Consider the following 19,473-nt stretch of genomic DNA (forward strand, 5'->3'; position numbering starts at 1 on the left):
GATCTGAATGACATAGGAGAGGCATACAGCACGAGGCAGAATAAATGGAGGTAAAGCAAGCAAGGAAGTAAAGAAGGAGATGCACACGTACACAGATGGAGAGAAAAGGAGGAGCGGGGAGAGACAGAAAGTACCTGGAAAGCTGGGAGTGCGCCAGTCCCTGGGTTATACAGGCATCGCAGCGAGGGCATGCTGTCCGCCAGGCTGGAGCAGCCCAGCCACAGAGATCTGGGCATAGAGCACTGCAGAGAAAGGACAACTATGAGATGGGACTGTATGAGACAGGATGGCACAGATTACAGGAACTTTCAAGGCTTAGCCAAATGGCATCAACACAACTGCACCTGGCCTTAAAGACCGAGACATCTTTAAGAGAACACAAACTGCTGACGCGTCTTTTCCTTGGGAGAAGCTTTACAGATGTCTAAGTAGCAAGAAAAAGGCACTACGGATCACAAAAGTAGATTTTCCATCAATTTTCTACACCAATATCTGAGTTTTTCCAGTAACAAAAAGTTTCTTTCCGATTAATCAGACCTCTTTCTCCATGCACAGCCACGCTCCAGGCACAACACAAAGCAAGCAATTTTGCAAGGGAAGCAGAAAAGGAAATGGTAACTTTAAGTGTAATACTGGCAGGGAAAGAAAAGGTTTTGTATGTTTGGGGTTTGTCTGTAAAGGGGCTAAAAGGAAAAACGAGAATCCAAGGTGAATAGGAACTCGGTGACACTTTATAAGAGTTTCATGTTTCTGTTTGCCTTGTTATTAGTTAAATAAAATACAATTATTATAATAAATTGATACCGTTCCTCCAAACACAAATACAAAAAAGGAGCCAAAGCAGCCAATCAAGGAAAATACTAGCCATTTTGATAGTTAAAGCCATTACCCCCTGAAATATAGAGAGTTGCTTGTTCATTTTACACCACTACTATTAAATTTAGGGATGCATTATGATAGCAATTGCTTTTACCAGCTACGGAGTTTTTGATGCCATAAGCACTGCTGCATTTGTCTAATTACTGGCAAGGCAGGAAAAAACAAGTATATTTTAAATAGGCAGATAGCTGTGAAAACTGTAGGATGTGACAGATTAGATAGTAGAGATTTCAAACCCTCATACTCTTCTTTTTTGCAGTCCTCCCCCCCCCCCCCTTTTTTTTAAAGGGGGGATGGGAGGAAATCTGAGTGGAAAGGGCAGCTGGAATGGGTATGAAATGACAGCTGCCTTTTGAGCCACCGTTTCTTGCTGCTCTTAAGAGGGCTAGAAAACCTTGCACAATCTTGCACTAAATTAGTATGTAGGTGCAACGTAACCCATCCCTGAATGAGCAGAAAGGTGATCACCAACATCCATAATCCGGTACCGTGCAGACAGCCACACAGAGATTAGCGCTGTCTATCACCATGTTCTTTGCTGTACTTTGTTGCAATTTACACTGCTGTTCCACAAATAGTATTGAAAGACTGCTGGGGAACATAACCTATACAAATGTGCTTATCAGAGGTTTATGATACCTTAAAATAAATTCCTCACCTCATTTTCATTTTTAGAAAAACTCTTCACTTTACAAAAATACTGAAACTCATGAACTTGAGTACTTCATAATATTGCACATCACATGAATTTGTAGATAATGCCCCTCCTGAAGACAACAAAATTACAGCTGTAGTATTATAACAAGCAACAAAAATCTGAGCCATACCTCCTTGTCTGCCGTCCTAAGCCCCCAGAAAGCAAACACTCGCACAAACAAAAACCTTCCAAATGCCAGCAATCTTTTCTTTGTAATGTAATATGTATCACTTCAGCCATTAAAAGCTGTTGTGACAATCAGCCTTAAAAAAAAAATTATATATGAAGTGGACATCTATGGTTAAGCATGTCCCTGATTTAATAATACATTTACTTAAAGCAAAGTTGTTTACCGCTCTCCAAGAAAGTCACAGTAACAAGGGATATTAACTACAACATGGTACCTCTGATGATGCAGACCAAATTCACCAGGTAAGCATCAGTTGCTTATCATTACTAGGATTCATAACATTAAAAAAAAAAAAAAAAATCACCCCATGTTTATTTTGTAATTTTTTTTTTGGCGTACAGACTTAAAGTCTCACCCCAACCATTCATTCCCTCTTCTCAGGCTTTCCCATCCCTTGTGCTGGCTCAAGTTTTTGTGCTGTGATAATGAACTCAAAGAACTGATTGCCATTAAAATTAGATTGACAAGATAAAAGAGGTTACTTTAAGTATTTGTACTGACCGAAGCATGGAAAGACACAGAGGCAGGAAAAATGAGGACCACCCTGTCATTGGAAAGGCAACGTTATGTTGCCTCAAAGTTTATGTGAGATTATGGCTCAAGTCAGAGTCACTACAAGCTGCAGGTATGGCACTCCATTGTGCCAGGGCACCTACAAGGTAATGAAATGTCTTCCTCTAAAATTGCCACAATAACAAAAGAAAACATGGGAGGTCTATTCTGCAGAACTCCCTGCACCTACAAGGATATCGTTAACTCACCCATGCACTCTCACTGCTTAGTATTATTCCAGAATTAAGAAGTATGCAGTAAAAAATTACCAACACCTTAGGTGACTTCTGAATCTGCTCCAGTATATAACAAAATTTATATTACTGACACAGTTCTGTTACCTATCTTAAACAAACGTGTGAGGTTGCACAGTGTGGGAGAAAATGTCATTCCTGTACTTGCCTTTTACCTATTGAAGGAAGCAGAGACGCTAAATTACTGTTGGTGACTGAAAGAGGCTTATTCACAAGCATGAACAAAAGGCCCCAGGTGCTTCAATAGAAACAGCTTGTGTGTACATCAGATGAGTGACCCAACAGAACAACTTCATTTACAGCCTGATCTCTGAAAAATCTCAACAGCCTCTATCCCCATCCACTGAGCCAGCCACGTGTCAAACACTCACTTTTGTACTGTCAGCTCCACAAACAAGGGACTGGCCTCAACGTTCCCTGCTTGAAAGCTGACTGACAAAATCCTCTCCTGAACTCAAGTCAATCGACATTGATTCTTCAAAAGAAAGATAGAGAGGCACAGCATTTGGACCACAGCCAAATGGGAATGCTGATATTGCTTGCTAAGTACTGGGCCAGGATACAGCAGTCTCTCTACCTTCCTGACTCCTGATTACATTAATACTTCGGATGTCTGCACAACTTTCGGACCCAGAGACACAAAAGCTTTTCATTTCTAAAAGCTAAGCATCTTTAATACACATCGAGTGGCGTAAGACAGGGAATTACTTGACAAAAACCACAATTTCTTTTTCCAACTGATTTTCAAGTCCCATTCCCTGAACTCTGGAATATATTTTCCCACTAAAGAAATCCAGGGAATACAGTTTCAAACAAGACCAGCATCCTCCTTCTGACAGAGGCTGGTACCAGCTGCTCCACTGGTGATTAAAATGGGCTTGCCTTATTTTGAATTAAAATAGGCTAGAAGCATTCCCAGTCACTGGCTGAGCTGAGTGGGCAGTAACCGTGAGCTGAAGGGAAGCCACATTTTAACCTATTCAATTATTCTTGTAACTATATTGCAAAAGCATTTTTGACTACATCAGATGTTCTGCCTCTAATAGCCTACCCTCTCTTCCAATTATTCGATGTCCTAAAGACAAATCTCAATACACACTCAACGGCTAAATTTTTGCCAGTGCTAAAAATTGGTTATTTACTTTATTTGCTATTGCATTACAAGATTACACATTACCATTTCAGACTGGGTTTTTTTATCAAATTTATTCTCTTCTAGTCCTTCAGCAAATACAATATACTAGGAGTAACTAACACAGTTTTAGCAAATTGTGTTACAGGTCAGAAATATATCACCTTGTCCTGTAAAACTAAGTGGCTCTACACAGGGAAAAAACAAAAGTTCTTGGACTACTACAATTTACAACGATAGTGCACAGGTGTGAAAACACAAACTCACTGTACTGAACTCACTCTAAAACAAGAACAACAACAACAAAAAAATCAAACAACAGTTTAAGGATATTTTCTTTATAAACACTTCAGAAAAATTAATTAGACAGTAGTACAGAATGACTGTCTCTAATTGTGGTGCATTTTAGCACAATAAAGTGTAATAACCTATTATCCCTGTCTGAACCCTGCACTCAACCTTATGATAACCTGCGTGCCTAAAACACCTTTGATTTACAGGCAACCTAACATATTTTTGTACATCTTCACAAGTTAGTGGCAAAGCCAAAAAGGAAACCCACTTTTTTTTCCAAGGGCTGGTTTTTGGTCAACTGTACATAATACTCATTTCAGCTGCTAACCACATCTACTTCAATCCTTTCCTAGTTCAGAATTATTTCCCTTCTAGTGCAGTGTCCAGTGCTTTATGCAGCTGAACTCTAAAGATAAACCGATAACAATTTCTACTTCTCTTGGGAGATGGGAATTAAGATCCTGTTCACCGAATATTTTCATTAAGGAGCATAAATAGAGTATGACACATGTTGACAAGAGCTGAAGAGTTTAAAAACTGAGAAAAATGGGGCTTTTTCTGGTTGGTCCAGCTGATCATAAGCCAGGGAACTGGACAAGGTTGTACAAAGGAAAACAGAAACACAAGTTGTAACTATTACAAAAACCAGGACAAGAAGGGAAAAGAAGTGGTAGAAATTCTACCACCCAAACTGGAGCAGATAAAACATAAGGGATGCTCTGAAGAGTATTAAAACTATATATACCAGACCTGAGCTTGATATGAAGAGACAGATCTTTCCGCACCTCTTTTTTTCATCACTTTAGAAAGCGAATATGGGATGGATGGCAAGTACAATTCTCCCTGAAAGTCTCTTTTCCAGTCCTGTTCCCTGCATGCTCTCTAAAATCTAATTCTCAGGAAATGTGTCTTTGGAATTTTGATCCTTTACGATGCTTTATCAAACACATGCTCAGATGTTACTAGGATTCCTAATAGTCACAATTATTTTTATGATATAACACAACAAATGGGAGAACAAACCCCAATACTGTTCAATCCCACTCATTTCCACTTATACTTTTTTGGCCACATATTTAACTAAGCCAACGCCAAAAATACAACACACATCACTTTCACATTGTGTCCAATGCGCACTATTCCTGTCACCACAGAATGTAATACATTGTACGAAACCTATCAGATAAGGCAGCTGCTATTTACATTATAAATGTTGGTCTCATGAAACTTAATAACAATTCCAGAAATTTACTTCTGGCTAAAGAGTGATTTTTGTTCCTTTGTTTGGTCCACTTTTCATCCTTTCAGCCTCTCACATCTACATAAAAATGAAAAGGTATCACTTATTTTTCCCTCTACTGTTCAGAGAGGTGTTCTCTTTGATTAAATATATATGACATAGGTATTAAAAAAAGAAAATAAATTCCCAGTGCACCTTGTGCACTTTCACAATTAAAAATCCTGCCATACATATTTCATTTTTCAGCTTGGGTAGCACTTGATCATACAGGCTTCTTATCTGAGAAAAAGATATATGATACAACTTCAAAAAAACCTGCAAAAACTGAATGAGAATATACTTTTTTTTAGTTTAGTAGTTTTTTGTGGGGCTTTGGTTTTTTCTTTTCTTCCCCCCCCCATCCCAACAGTGGATACAAGGCATACTAAATACGTAATTACATGAGAGAGCCACCCAGCTGCCAAAGAAGCCATTCCAGTGAATTGTGTAAATAATATGCCTTTAAAAACCCTAACATACAAATACAGATTTACCAGTTATGGAGCAGTTATATACCTGAGAGACAAGAATACCCATTTAAAAAAAAAAATCCTGCCTAATTAGGAACATACCAAAGAGACTAGCATGGCTCAGAGCAAATTAATACTTTTATAACTTTCTCCAAAAGTTTTTGTCTGTTTTCATTTGAAAATAAGAAAAATGTTATAACCTGTAAGTCTTAATTAAGCCAAAAACAATGGCCAAAACCCATACAGTTAGAATTTACATCTCCTTACACCCCAGACCACTGTGCCCTGCACTTAAAACAAGATAATTCTGACTTTCTTTTCTTTGTCACTGGCAGTTTTTCTTGAAAGTGTTTCCACGTTAAGAGGATGAATGTATAAAATAAAGAGGCAACTACAGTCCTCCTCAGAGTGTGACCATGAGAAGGATCTCCCAGGGTTCAACTAGCCCATGAACTGGGCACATACTGCACCAGACTCATGAAGGGCAACACGCAGTTGCTGTCATAACCAGTGCTTTTCACAATTTCTCAGCTTCTATTGTGTTCAGATACGTCGGTTATATTTCCACAAGCATGTATAGGGACGATTAAAAGTGGTTTGTGCTCCCATCTTGCTGTAACAAAAGTAACTGAGCTGTCTCATTAAAGACCCTTGAAGCATTTTCACGAACTGCAAATCAAGCAACCCAATATCTCACTTATGGAAAGCTGAGAATATGTTCCTGAGACAACTGTAGGATCTATCTTCAAAATAATTAGGTCTCACAAACCAGAGGCTGAAACACACTACCAGGTTCAATTATAACACTCTTCCTAGATTCCAAACATAGGAACTACTGGACGTCTTACCCCGGTACAGATCACCGACTTCAGTGCAGTGGTTTCCCCTTCACTCTATGGCTCAGGGGGTTACTACATTCTGCAAGCTTTGCTGTGCACACACAGTGCAAACTGCTGTAAATGACTCCTTTTCCTTCAGCCTCCCACTTTTCATGTAATTGCTCAGTAAATTTTCCTTAACATACATATTATGCAAACTCTTCTCTAATCTTTTGGTAACTCCCTAGCTTACAGTAACTTTTTACAAGAGATTCCAGTTCACTAACTACTCTTAAAGATAAGGGACACAGAAAAGGGCTTACATATTCAGATTATCCAAATAATTTCTTACCTGAGTTGGATCCAGGAGGAACAAATCACAGCTTTTAGGTAAATGTTTGTGAAGAAATGTTTTCCCCAAAGAGCGGTTACTGGAGTTCAGCCTCCGGGATTTCAGATCAACAGAAGTTACACGCCCCAGAAAAGGGCCAACTTCCCATCTATAAGGCGTACAACATCCTCAACTGCCAAGCGCTTGAGGGAACTTGTGTAGATCATATCTGAACTAGACAACACTAATGTTTTCATAATTACAGCTCTTTAATCCATGAAGCTGATAAATCTAAACCAGTGCACCTGCAGAGCTTTAAATTCAGATGCCATACCCTTCTTTAAGGAGTATAACATGCAGAGACTTGTGTGTGCTTCTTTAAGCAACACCAAAGATGGTGTTGTTAAAAGCAAGCCCTACCCAAACTTACTAAAAGCAATCTCACCAAAGCCTAAAGCATGAAACTATCTGAAGGCTTAAAATTGAGATCTTACAAGACCAAGAGCATTAGGCTCTTTCGTAAGCAAGAAAACACCATTGCTATTAAGCTCCATCATGTCCAAAGCCTGATTTTGCAGCAATTCCAAACAATTTAAAATCTTATTATGCCATAGCAGATAAATCTAATTTTTTGCCATAGGCATTCTGCGTAAGTTTGGGCAGAGTAACACGGCATCTCAGTTCTGCGTCCACACAGCAAGGAGAACAGAGCTGCCCTGCTTGAGAGAGGTGTCAGAAACTGTGTCCTTAATTATGAAGCTCTGACATATAAACAACAAAAACTCAAACAACAGGGAGCCAAGAAGAGAATGGTGAATCATCACCTTTTATTATAAAAGACAGAAAGAGCAATACACCAACTGCCTAACCATCACCGAACCTGAACAACTATAAGGCTTTAAAAAAATACCCAACCCTACTCTAAGAAATGGGTTGAAACCTCTTCAGCTTGGGACACTTCTACAACTTCGGTCTAGATTTCCATCACACAAACTGCAGAGAACAAACCTACATTGGTGGAAAGATTAAATGGAGGTTTCATTACATTTTCCCTCATCTCTAGTTTTATTTATTTCCATAAAATCTGTCAGAATTATTGTTATGTTATGCACCTAGCACACAAAAGTGTTTCAAGGATAACTGATACGCCTGCATAGCACTTTGCATTCTCAAAGTACTATATGAGTGCCAAGTATTAATAATGAACGGCAGAAAGAAAGCTTATTTCTACTTTCCACCCAAGGAATTAGTATCTGAATTTTAAAAAGCATATGGATCCACTGAAAATAGAATACATGTTTTAGAAGTTAAGGGGGAGATGCTAAATGACAAAATTACAAAATCAAAATGTTTCCAGAGTCGTTGCACTTTTCTCCTAGGAAAGCGCAATTCTAGTGGAAGAATCCTGTTTTCACCACAGTCCTGGTTTTTACACTCTCTTTTCCAGCTGACTTGACTGAAGTGCAGACCATTAATATCTGAAGTGCTCTGTTTTGATTACACTGGCCTTTGCTGGTACCAATCTAGTTAAGGTAGCACCAAGAATTTCCAGCATAAAACATATTTACAGGTCTATAACTTGGCTCTAAAAATTCTACTCCAAAAGACAGTGGGAGGCAGAAAGGCTCAGATGAGTGCGTTATATTACATATCCTATGTGATGCATACTTGCTCACAATGGTATGCGAAGGGGAGGGATTAGCTTCAACTCCGAATTACCATGTTTCACAAGCCACCTAAAATGATACTTTTAACTCCCCCATTTATGTAATCAAAATAATGTTTTGTAAGTGTTTCAGCTAATTAAGAGCTCAATTTGCCCAATTTCACAGCTTGGCTTAAATCGTAGATGGTGTCAATATAATATAGGAATTGGAATGTCATGTCTATTGATCATATTCATATACAAACATTCCCCCCCTTCCTCCCCTCAGAAGTCAATTGCAGCTTGTCTTCAAAGGGTCAACACCTAGGTGATGGGATGTTACAGACTGCGAGCAGCACAACGCTGCCATTCAAAGAAAGGCTTAAATGAAGATCAAGGCTGAATAAATTAACTGTAGATGTTTGCCTTTTTGTAAAAGATAAACTCACAGGAAACAGCTAAAGAGAGCTTTGTAGGTTACTTAAAATGCTATTCTTAAAGCAACACCTATTTCTGGCCATTGGTATTGTATTTCCTCTAGCCCACATAGGAACACAATACAGCTCTCCACTGCAGCACAGCAACATTAAATATAAAAACCTGCCATTAAAGGGCAGAGGGTAACAGCATCAGTGTGGGCGACCCATGCTCAGGTAGTGTTCAACTATTATCTCCAGTTTAAGTAGGCTGAAAATACACAAATCCAGCCAGCACTGTTTTTAGATAAAATTGTCAGTTTTATGGATATTTATAGTATGTGTCCAGTCTTGCAGAACTCCATCTTCCTCCACCTCATCTGTAATATAAACTGCTTTTAGCCCACATTAATACAATGTGTTACTGGGATACTTCTCACATTCTGTATAAGCCAGGCAGCAGATCAATACTCAGCTATGCTGAGGAAAAAAGAAAAAAAATCATTACGTTAGGTTCCTGTTAAAAACACAGACACCAGGAAGATAAACCTGATGCACAGATACCACTCCATCTGGATGCATATGTAGATTACTGCTTTTAAATACATCAAAAGTGGCTTTCTTTCCAATATATGGTTTTAAAGAATCCTACAGGTAGGACCTTTGGTATATATCCTACACCAAATCAGTCTCATCTCAAAAAAACTCTGCTTCTCATAAGAGCTCTTTCTTCTGACCAAAAGTTTCCATGCTTTATATCAACTCCCTTACCCATATATTTCCTGTGATGAAATCACAGCACTGAGACTGGAAGAGCAAAGCTATTTCCATGACAGCATCTGCTGATGACACAAGCTCAGGTTTATAACTTTTCCTTGGATCAAGGAAGAGTAAGAAGATTTAAGATAAAGACTTTAGAACCAATAACAGTAAACTAAAAATCAAAAGGAAAGCAGCCACACGGAAAAATATTTTTTAAACAGTGTAAGTTCTACTATGTGAGTTTGTCTAATGTGAAAGTCTCCTTGGAAAATTCACTAACTGAGCATTTTGGGTTTTTTTCCCCTCAGTATTTTTCAGAGTCAAAAAAGCATATATCCCACCTCTATCAGAGCATTGGTAATATAACATAGCAAGAACAGATGCAGGTCTGTTTGCCTCAGAAGTAAAACAGCCACACAATCCTCTTCCTATTGTTCTCCCAGCCTACCACATCAGAAACAGAAACTGATGCCATGCCCCATAGGTCAACAAACTTGAGCTCTGTGAGACGATAATTGCAGAGCTGAGATTCCTCTGAGACACCTTGCCTCCAGCTCAGCAAAGTTTAAATCAAGAAAACATCAGCTTCAATGTCCCAGCTGACCTTCACTAGCATGGACTTGGAGAGAGAGAGAGAGAGAAATGGAGAGAAGCTCCAAAGTACGCTTCACCTTTGCAACACATCGCTCATCCAAAGAAATGGTTTGCAAATGTAATACAGGACTCAATGGCCATCTTCTCTTAGGTGTTCAAGCTCTTCTCAGTTGCACCAAAGGCAGTGTAAGCTGACAGCAGCAAGCAACTTCCACAAACAAGTTACTACTTACTACTTGTAAGGTACTGAGACAAGACAGGAGAGAATCAAAGCCATCCTGTTAGCACCTGCAATGAAACTCTTCTGTTTTAAGGGGGTTTGCTGCTGTAGTTTTTAATTCTCTCCCACTCCCCTCAAGTGACTTGGCTCTTTGTTTCTGTTGGGATTACAGTACCATAGATCCCTTCACCACCATGTTTCATCATTTCACAACTCCAGTTGCCACGACAACAGGATGCAGCTTATCTGTGCCGTTTTCATATTTCCAGTTTTTGTTGCCATAACAACACAATCATTCTGGCTTTCTACAAAAACAGCAACTTTAAGCCACATAGTCTCAAGGACGCAGGATTCATCATACATGTATCTTCATGAGAGAAGAGATTTGTACAGGCAATTTGTAAATTAAGCTATTTTTTCTGAAGGGGGATTTTTCACTCACAAAAGTGAAAAGCTGACAGCAATTGCTAGAGGCAGACTGCTGAGACATCTAAAGCCTGGCCTTTAATAACAGCCAGAGTAATATAGCACTAGGCCACTTCCGAGTGGGGACTCCCCACAGTGTCAGATTGTGTCAAACTGCACAATTGTTATGTGATGTGAGTAAGTGTCCATACTTGTTTCACCCAGGCAGCTCTGAATTAGACGCTAGATGCAATTCTCTTGAGTTTTAACCCAGTGGCCTCCCCATTATTACCAGCACCACCACCATGCAGCTTTGTGTTTGAAGGCCCATTTTAATTCTGTAATTCGAGCTGTTGTTGCAGATTTCTTTTCAGACTCTGACCCTTTTCACTTTCAGGTGACTGCATTTTGAACTTTTATTTACAGGAAGTGCACATTCATAAGACTGGTGAGAAAATGTTATACAAACACAGCATGCATAAACACAAAACAGTGATGGCTATGAGGGGTATCAGCTAACATGGCACCGTAACTTCATTACACCCTCATTTATGTATTTCACTAATGAGACAAGCACAGGTGTCCAACACGGTCCCTCACATGAGATGAATAACAATAATACAGTCCAACCTGCTTTAGCCATGCTTGGTATCCAGAAGATATAAGCTGGAATCCATCTTTTGGCATGTGTATTCGGGGCTAGGAGAGAATAGACATAAAGAGAGACCTCCTTTTACACTGGGACCTAGCTAACCTAAGTCTAAATTCTGGAGCACTTTAAACAATGCAGATTTTTTTAAGCCACGTATGAAGGTTTAGTCCCCAAATCAGTTCTTGTTTACTCTTCTGATATCAGCTGCCTTAAGACCCCTTTTCTAATACAGCCACCACCATTTTTATGATTTCCACCATTTCACATTTCAACTCAGTATATATAGGTATTTATTTAAAATTTCCACACAAATCCACTCGGATATGCACAGCCTCTGTGGTGGGTGCAGTAGCAGAGACTAATGGTCATTAATGCTTTCACCACTACATAAAGCTAAATGGTGTCAAAACAGCAGCAGTCAAGCTATGAGAGTGTTTTTACAGTCATCATCCTCAACACGGTCAGACCAGACATTGGACAACATGAAAAGATTAACGAAAATCCCTGAAGAGGTGCAGCCTTAATACCGGGGTAACAAGAAACTATACTCACACACAGACATAAATTATGCCTCAAAATGATAAGACAAATATAATCTCCTCCCCATTTATTGTTTTCATGCTTTATTGGGTTCACAAAAAGACGAGACATCCCGTTGCTCTGGAAGCACAAAACATATATAGCATAACTTACAGCTAGAAAAGAGTATGCAACAAAAAAATGAAACACTGCCTGTCACGACATTCATTTGCAGTTTGAAAATATTCTCACAATCAAGTGGATTCAACTGTTCCCCCTCCCTCCCAAAAAAGGAGATGCTTAGAAATCAAAACCACATCTAAGTAACAGGACCAGACGGGATATCCACAGACACCAAGTCCAGAGATCTTTTCTTAATTCACTGTATTTCCCCTCCAAACCAGCAGCTGTGCACCCCTACCACTCCTTCTGGAAGGCTGGAAACATCTTTCTCATTTTCAGAATGGCTCTGTTCAAGGTGAGTTTATCCCCATTTGTTCTTGTGTCAGCACAATATTTAGTTTGTACAATCTGTGTCCACCTTGGTACTTGTAACGCTAAAAAAATACAATTGGTTGGAGAAGAAAAACATGTCACCACTGAATGACGAACCTTCACAGCTATGGCGGGGAGGGACACCAGCCTTGGAATTTGAAATTAAAACAAGAACTAGAACAGACTAAAATGTTGCCTCTAAAGAGAAGTACACATACAGGATTTTACAATATACTTTGAACATTAGTTATTTTTGCTTCTCTCCAGTTTGAATTGAAATCCTCCTAAATCTTTCAAAGCAGTAGTAAGATTATGCCCTGGTGTCCTAGCCAGTAATCTCAGTTAAACATGAATTTTAATAACCACCATTGTGCTGATAAATTAAAGTCATGTATATCTGGTTACTGCATTCACCTGCTGAGTTTGGACTTGCAATGCTTAACACATTAACAAACTATGTTTTAGGGGACTTCTCACACAGCTAGAAGCATCATGCTCCAAGACCTAATCCTTACTTCAGCACTAACTTCATGGGTGGTTAGTCCCTCTACTACTGTAAAATGAGGACAACACTCATTTAACCCACCTCACAGGTTTGCTGAGAGGAACTGCTGACATTTCTATGTGCTTTGAAAATGGAAGAAACTATATGAAGTGCTACGTATCTAGCAAAAACACTACAGAAACCTACATTTTACTACCGGCTCAAGTGTTTCAGTTGCTTTTTCAAAGTAGCACAGCTCAGTATACCTATCAAGGAAAAAAAAAAGAGCCTTCATAAACAAGCAGAAATAACGACCTTTTGAAATCACAGTGTCAGGAGTAAAGAGACCTGAATACCAGTCTCGGATCTGCCCAGGTTCACACAACAAATCTGTGAAAAATGACTTCATTTCTTTCTGTTTCTGTCACCTAACCTACAAATTAAAGGATAACAGTGAAGCTTTCTCTTAGGACCTGCAGGCTGATTAACGTTTGTAAAGCCCATCAGTCCAGAGTAGTTTAAGTAATTGATTTACGACACTGATTTAAATCATTTAATTTGAAGACCCTGGTCCTGCAAATATGTAAGTGTACTAATAGATCTATTGCCACCAACAGGATCGCTCTCATGCAGAAGTGTTTCCCATATCAAAGATAACACTGTATTTCTATTTAGGCAACTCTTACCAACACAAGTTCTTTGCAACTTCAAAATAAAGTTCCTTGAGTATTAGCAATAAAAGTAATAAGGATTTTCGGCAGATTAGCAGCTACTGTAAGCTTGATTTATTTTTCAATGCTGACAAGTTAAACATACAAATAGGAAAAACTAAAACCCATCACCCATCCCCTAGCACCATACCTGCAAAATCCCCTCAGTGAAGTACGTCTCCTCTACATTTGACAAGCCTACCCTCATCTAAGAGGAAAATAAACTATATAGAAGAGAAGCAAATTTTACCAGTACAAGATATGTCATTGTCATTACCCTCGTACTGCTGCTTGTACCATTAAAGCGGGATAGTCACACAAGTGAGTACCGATTCATATCAACTGCAAGCACTGATAGAGAAGCATAATTTAATTAAAATCTCTGGAGCTCTCACAAGCATTTAACACACACAGACTCACCACTGGCTAAACTTTTACAACCAGTCTCCTAAATCTGAAATTTCTGTGGTTCTCCTAGGCACACTATGAATGACCCCCAGGAATGTCTCCTTCAGCAAAGACAAGCAATTAAATAAGTACATCTGATTAAAACTTTCCAAATTTCAGTGTTTGAAATTACAGAAGAGGAACTCACACATGCTTGGTAACCTAAAAAAAAAAAAAATCAAATAAAATTGCCCCTCTTCCCCCAGCCTTTAAAAGGTCTGGGACACAGGCAACTGCCTTGTTTGAAAGCTGTACTATTTTATTAATCATCACTAAAATCCTCCATGATTATGATCTGTTCAAGGCAATTCTATCAGCAATACAATTAATTGCCCAGCAAGATCTACTCATTTTTGTCTTTTCATGAGCACACACCGTTTATGCTCATGGTTCAATATAATTCATAAGCGTAGTATTTTCCCTTAGCATCTGCTCCAGCATTTTCCATGACTAGAAGTCAGACTGCTGGGGCAATTTTCCTCTCTCTTTCAATAGCCACCTCAAAAAGTAACTCTGAAAGCACTCTAACCACTCATTTCATCATACTATTTTGTGAATATTTCACATTTTTATCTAGGTGAGTGACTAATTTGTAATACAACCCTGACAACTTCCTCTTCCAAGACATTCACATTTATTATTGAAGACTTGTTTTAAAAATGAGCCTTCCATCACCGCAGATGGCTTATACTATAACCATCAGACTTATTCACAGTTCTGAAATGCAATTTTACCTTGTATGAAATGCCTGCTTTCTCTTTAGCCTTTTTGGTGGCCACAGAACTTATCTATATATTACTCATATATTAAATTATATTATTATATATATTGCAATTGTCTATAAACCCATGGGCCAGAATAGCTTGCTTAGCTCATGTTTTTTTCTGCAACCCCTGACTTTTTTCCTTTAGTAATCTAAAAATCTTCCATTTTTAATCCATTTGATTCCTGCAGTCCCTAGCAAGGCCCAGAACAACAGAATGATTTCTGAGAACAAGTCAGTAATTTAAAATTCAGTGGTACCCTCTTCCCTTCCCTACAAAGGCTGATTTTTAGAGGACATTTAATTACAGGCCTGAGTTCCTATTTTCTAAGCCTAAACACAACCCCTGAAGGCTTACAATATTTAAGTCACAGCTGGAGCTGTGGTTACTATACAGTTTAAATATCAGCCTCTTTACTGTGCAATTTGTTTTGAAAATCAAATCAGATGCCGTGTCATAAACAAGTGCTAATTAAGTACTGAGCGGAAATTGGGCTTTTTTGTGCAAGAAGGGTTCTTAAATATCTGCATCTTCACTTCCATAAGAAAGGATAAATATGTCAAGAGTGATAATTATAAAAGGAAACCTACTATGGTACTTGCAAGGCAGTACTGCTGCTTCTCCATTTCATCTGTTTCCACATAAGAAGAAATGGAAGGGGGGAAAGTTGAGACTTGTATGAAATACATAGGTACTAAGGATCTTATGAATCTGATCGTCTAACCCATAATGCTTCCTTTTCCCTCAGAGAGGACATTCACTCTGGGTTTCCATCACATACGATTTAAACAGGCAAGCTAAACCCATCTCTCTCTGTCACTGCAAAGCAACAGTGAAGCTACTTATATTTTCATTCCTTTTAAGTTATGATCTACACACAGTATTTATTTGATGATAACATTGCATTCATTAGATATAACACCTCGTTTGATAAATATCAAGTGAAGAATAGGAATAATGCATTTTAATACTCTGAAGGTTGCCTCTGAATAACAATATTCATGACTCCATTAACTAACAGGCTCTCGGCTACAAAGGCAGAAATAGATCTGTCAGTCACTGACATGGGAGGGCATGGCCAGTTGCACCGAAGATTGTCCGGCTGAGATGACTTCCACAGCAAAGGAAAATATCCCCTGTGGACTAGAACTTGTTAATGAGTTTGTACGCATTACAGCAATAAACTAAATTCCTACTACAAAATATACAACTTCATGGCCCAAACAGATACCTTACTCCACTGTCCAAAACAGTACTCAAAATAAAGCACAGTTAGATCTGTGGACTCTAATTCAACAAAACCAAAGACAGGATTTCAGAATCTTTCATTATTATTAGGAGAGAAAACCATGAGCTCTCTGATTCTAAAACCATAATCCGACAATATGTAAGTGTGCTCTTTGTGAGATTTTGTAGAAAGAATGAACGAACACTGAGTCAGTTGACTGTCAGATCTCACAGTCTGATACAAACTCCTTCAGAAGGACGTGGCGCTCTCGAGCAGTAGGCTCTGACGCTGCCTGCAAATGTAATGCATTCACCACATGTGGTGAACATGGCTCCTCTAGTTCTTCAGTGAATTTGTTTGGAGCATGTTGACCAGGATCTGCTCCAAAACAACTCCCACTGGAGAATATCTATTTATATTCCTTGACAGATAAAAAGGCACAGGTTTTTATATCTGCAAGAGCAGCAGCTACCAGGAAAACTACTTTTGTAACACGAAACACCTGGATACCTTCTTAAGGGCTCACAAGAATACTAAGCTAGAGTATTCAAAACCAAACGGAGATGTGTGACAGCACTCCATTAATCTTTGGACAAAGTAACAGCAAGCTCTGTGAACATGCTTACTATAGCAGAGATCCTCTTCGTGCCCCTAAGTAAAAACATGCTCAATTTCACAACCACTTGACATTTTAAGTCTGAAATTCAAGTCCTGTGTTCAGCCTCCTTCAAGACTGCAAGATCTGAGGTGAAGAGAAGCTACGTTTCTCATGGTACTGTCTGAACTTGTGCCAGGTAAGTATCCAACAAGAACAGTGGCATCCACAGTGCAAGCATTATGTATAAAACAAAAGCTGGAAGCTTGCCTAGAGATCAGTAAAATGAAGTTGATGTCTTTTAAGTATCTTGTATCTTTTTCCTAAGTCCATAGAAAAGTCAGAAAGCTCACCTGGATTCTAATTTTTCACTGAGACTCAGAGCATCAGGAATAGAAAATTCTGTACTTGAGAAAAAAAACACAGCCAAGGTGAATAAAATTAAGAAGTCTGGAAAACTACAATCTCCGTAATCAGCAAAAGAATCCACAGTGCTAACTTTCACCTTCCTGATCTCCTGCTGAATTTTAGGTAGCGGACAAAAAAGCAAGCAGAAAAGATGGGCTAGAGGTCTGTGCCAACTATCCTGGTAGGAAATCTGCAGTTCACACATTAAGCAGACAAATTTATAAGAGAAATACCTTTTTTTTTTTCTAAAGAAAGGGAAATGCTTTCAAGAGCAGACTCCAGTACTCAACCACAACATTTTCTGTTTAGCTAGTGAGCTCTTGTCTTCTGAGCAGAATCCAGCACTCAAGCCGAACATTTTCCTCTTCAATAAAGTAACCAAAAAACTTCGGTTTTGCAGAATGGCCATTCTATCCCAATTAATTTCCCTCACAAAGCACTGTGCTACAATTACAATGTGGGAGCTATTCACCCATAAGTAACTCGGAATCCATAACTAATTGCCCCGAGTACTTATCAAGATATATTAAATTTCCTTTCCTGATCTAAATGCCCTGTTCAGCTCTACGACAGTTCTCAACTCCTTGAGACTGGCACAAGATGTAAACGTTCATTTGCTTGGCTTAACTAGAGGAAACCCCTCCTTAAAACAAGAAGTACCAAAGCAGCCTGCTGTCTCGGAGGACTATGATGCAAGAATGAAGCGGGGGCAATAGAAGCAGCTGAAGATACCTATCGGGCAGCCTCCGGCAGCATCCCCATGCAGAACAAGTATCTGTAAGAAGACTAACCAGATTGAGTCTAAAATGCTGCAGAACTGACTGGCCAACCTTTAAAAAAGCAAAAAAACCAAAACACAAACAAACAGTATGTCCTGTCTCTCAAGAAAGGAAATCTACTGAGACCGAGTACTGATAACTATTGCCAAAATAAAGCAGTCACCATGTGAGGCCTAAGTAAATCTACTCCCAATTTAGAACAAATTAGAATTAGTGCTAGACTAACCCAATCTTCTTCTTTAAGAAGATCACTGAAGTCCAGACAAATTAGAAGTAGTTAAGCATTTGATAGATGACATGTAGGAAGTTACTAGTTAAAATGGAGAGGATTAGGATTAATACCAGAGTTGTAAGGAGGATAAGAAACTAAAAAGGGTAGAGGATCACAGGTTATTTTGAAAAGGGAACCACCAAGCTCTACAGAGACTGATCCTTGTTGAAATCCATTATTAATCTTGAAATTAATGTTAAAATATTCTCACTAATAGCTAAAAAAAACCCCAAGAATTACCAATGTGCTAATGAAAATGACTGAAGACAAATTTAAGAGACATCATAAATACACAGGACACAGCATCTTGAAGACCTGGGTAACAGAACCAACACAAGATGTACAGAAATTAAAAAGTAACATTATTTTCATTATAAACTAGGGATTCAGTAACTGAGAAAAGGGGAAGAGGCCCTAGGATATGTTACTCGTTAGATAACGATGGTTCACCAATAAGATGCTGCCATGAAGATGGCAAATACTACTACAGGATATTGTATAAAGTGAAAAATTCCCAGAAGAGAGAAATTAGGATTACTGCTTTTGTACAAGGATCAAATAAAACTTTTTCCTGGAATATTCTGTATAGCTCTGGTCACTCGTGTTCTAGGTAGATTAATCAAATTCTGCAGCTGTTTAAAACGGTCTGCTAAGATCATCAGGATTTATAGGAAATGTCTTACGATGGAGAGAAAAAAAAAAACCAACTTGTTTAGCCTGAGCAGATCCAGCTCAGAGGAGAATACGATTGCTCTCCACCAATATATGCAGATGAACACAGGGGAGCAAGAAGAGCTGTTTAAGCTCAAGGACAACATTGGCACAAGAACAAATGAGAATAAATTAGCCATGAATGAAGCTAAACTGGAAAATAAGAATGAGGATTCTAGCGTTCAAAGTAGTCAAATTTGGAAGAGCTCTACAATGGCATAGCAAAGAAAATTCTACCCACTTAAGAAGTGCTTTGAGTAGCTTGCAAAAGGGACTAGGCACTATGCTGTCTGCCAATATCGGACTTGAACCCATGCTCCATAAGACCTGTTCCAATCCCATGTGGAGATGTTTTATCTCACTAATGGGCTCTGACTCTTTTGCCTCTGCATAAAGTCTTACTTTAAGATCAGTTGGATACACATATATAGGAATATCTTCTTGTCAGTAAAAAACTTTCAGGACATTTGTG

General features: G+C 38.8%; 1 protein-coding gene across 14 annotated transcripts in view; it reads right to left on the reverse strand.

The window, feature by feature from the left end:
• The window catches only part of BTRC (beta-transducin repeat containing E3 ubiquitin protein ligase), a 123,715-nt gene that overhangs the window by 95,205 nt on the left and 9,037 nt on the right, over positions 1-19,473 (reverse strand). For 7 of the 14 annotated variants that reach the window (XR_015706438.1, XR_015706437.1, XR_015706439.1 and 4 more), the window contains exons 2-3: positions 11,569-11,637; positions 135-242 (exon numbers count right to left, since the gene is read on the reverse strand). The exons of 3 other annotated variants lie outside the window; for them this stretch is intronic. Coding sequence is in view for 8 of the 11 variants with exons in the window: in XM_087765335.1 (XP_087621461.1) it covers positions 135-242; positions 11,569-11,637 (177 nt within the window). In the remaining 3 variants the exon portion in view is untranslated. The remainder of the gene's footprint in view (positions 1-134; positions 243-11,568; positions 11,638-19,473) is intronic. 4 more of the 14 variants (XM_087765338.1, XM_009464999.2, XM_087765340.1 and 1 more) reach the window with 2 other exon arrangements.

The sequence above is a fragment of the Nipponia nippon genome, unplaced genomic scaffold (genome assembly GCF_047370975.1).
Source record: "Nipponia nippon isolate SJK-2023a ecotype South Korea unplaced genomic scaffold, ASM4737097v1 scaffold_3, whole genome shotgun sequence".
Taxonomy (NCBI): Eukaryota; Metazoa; Chordata; class Aves; order Pelecaniformes; family Threskiornithidae; genus Nipponia; species Nipponia nippon.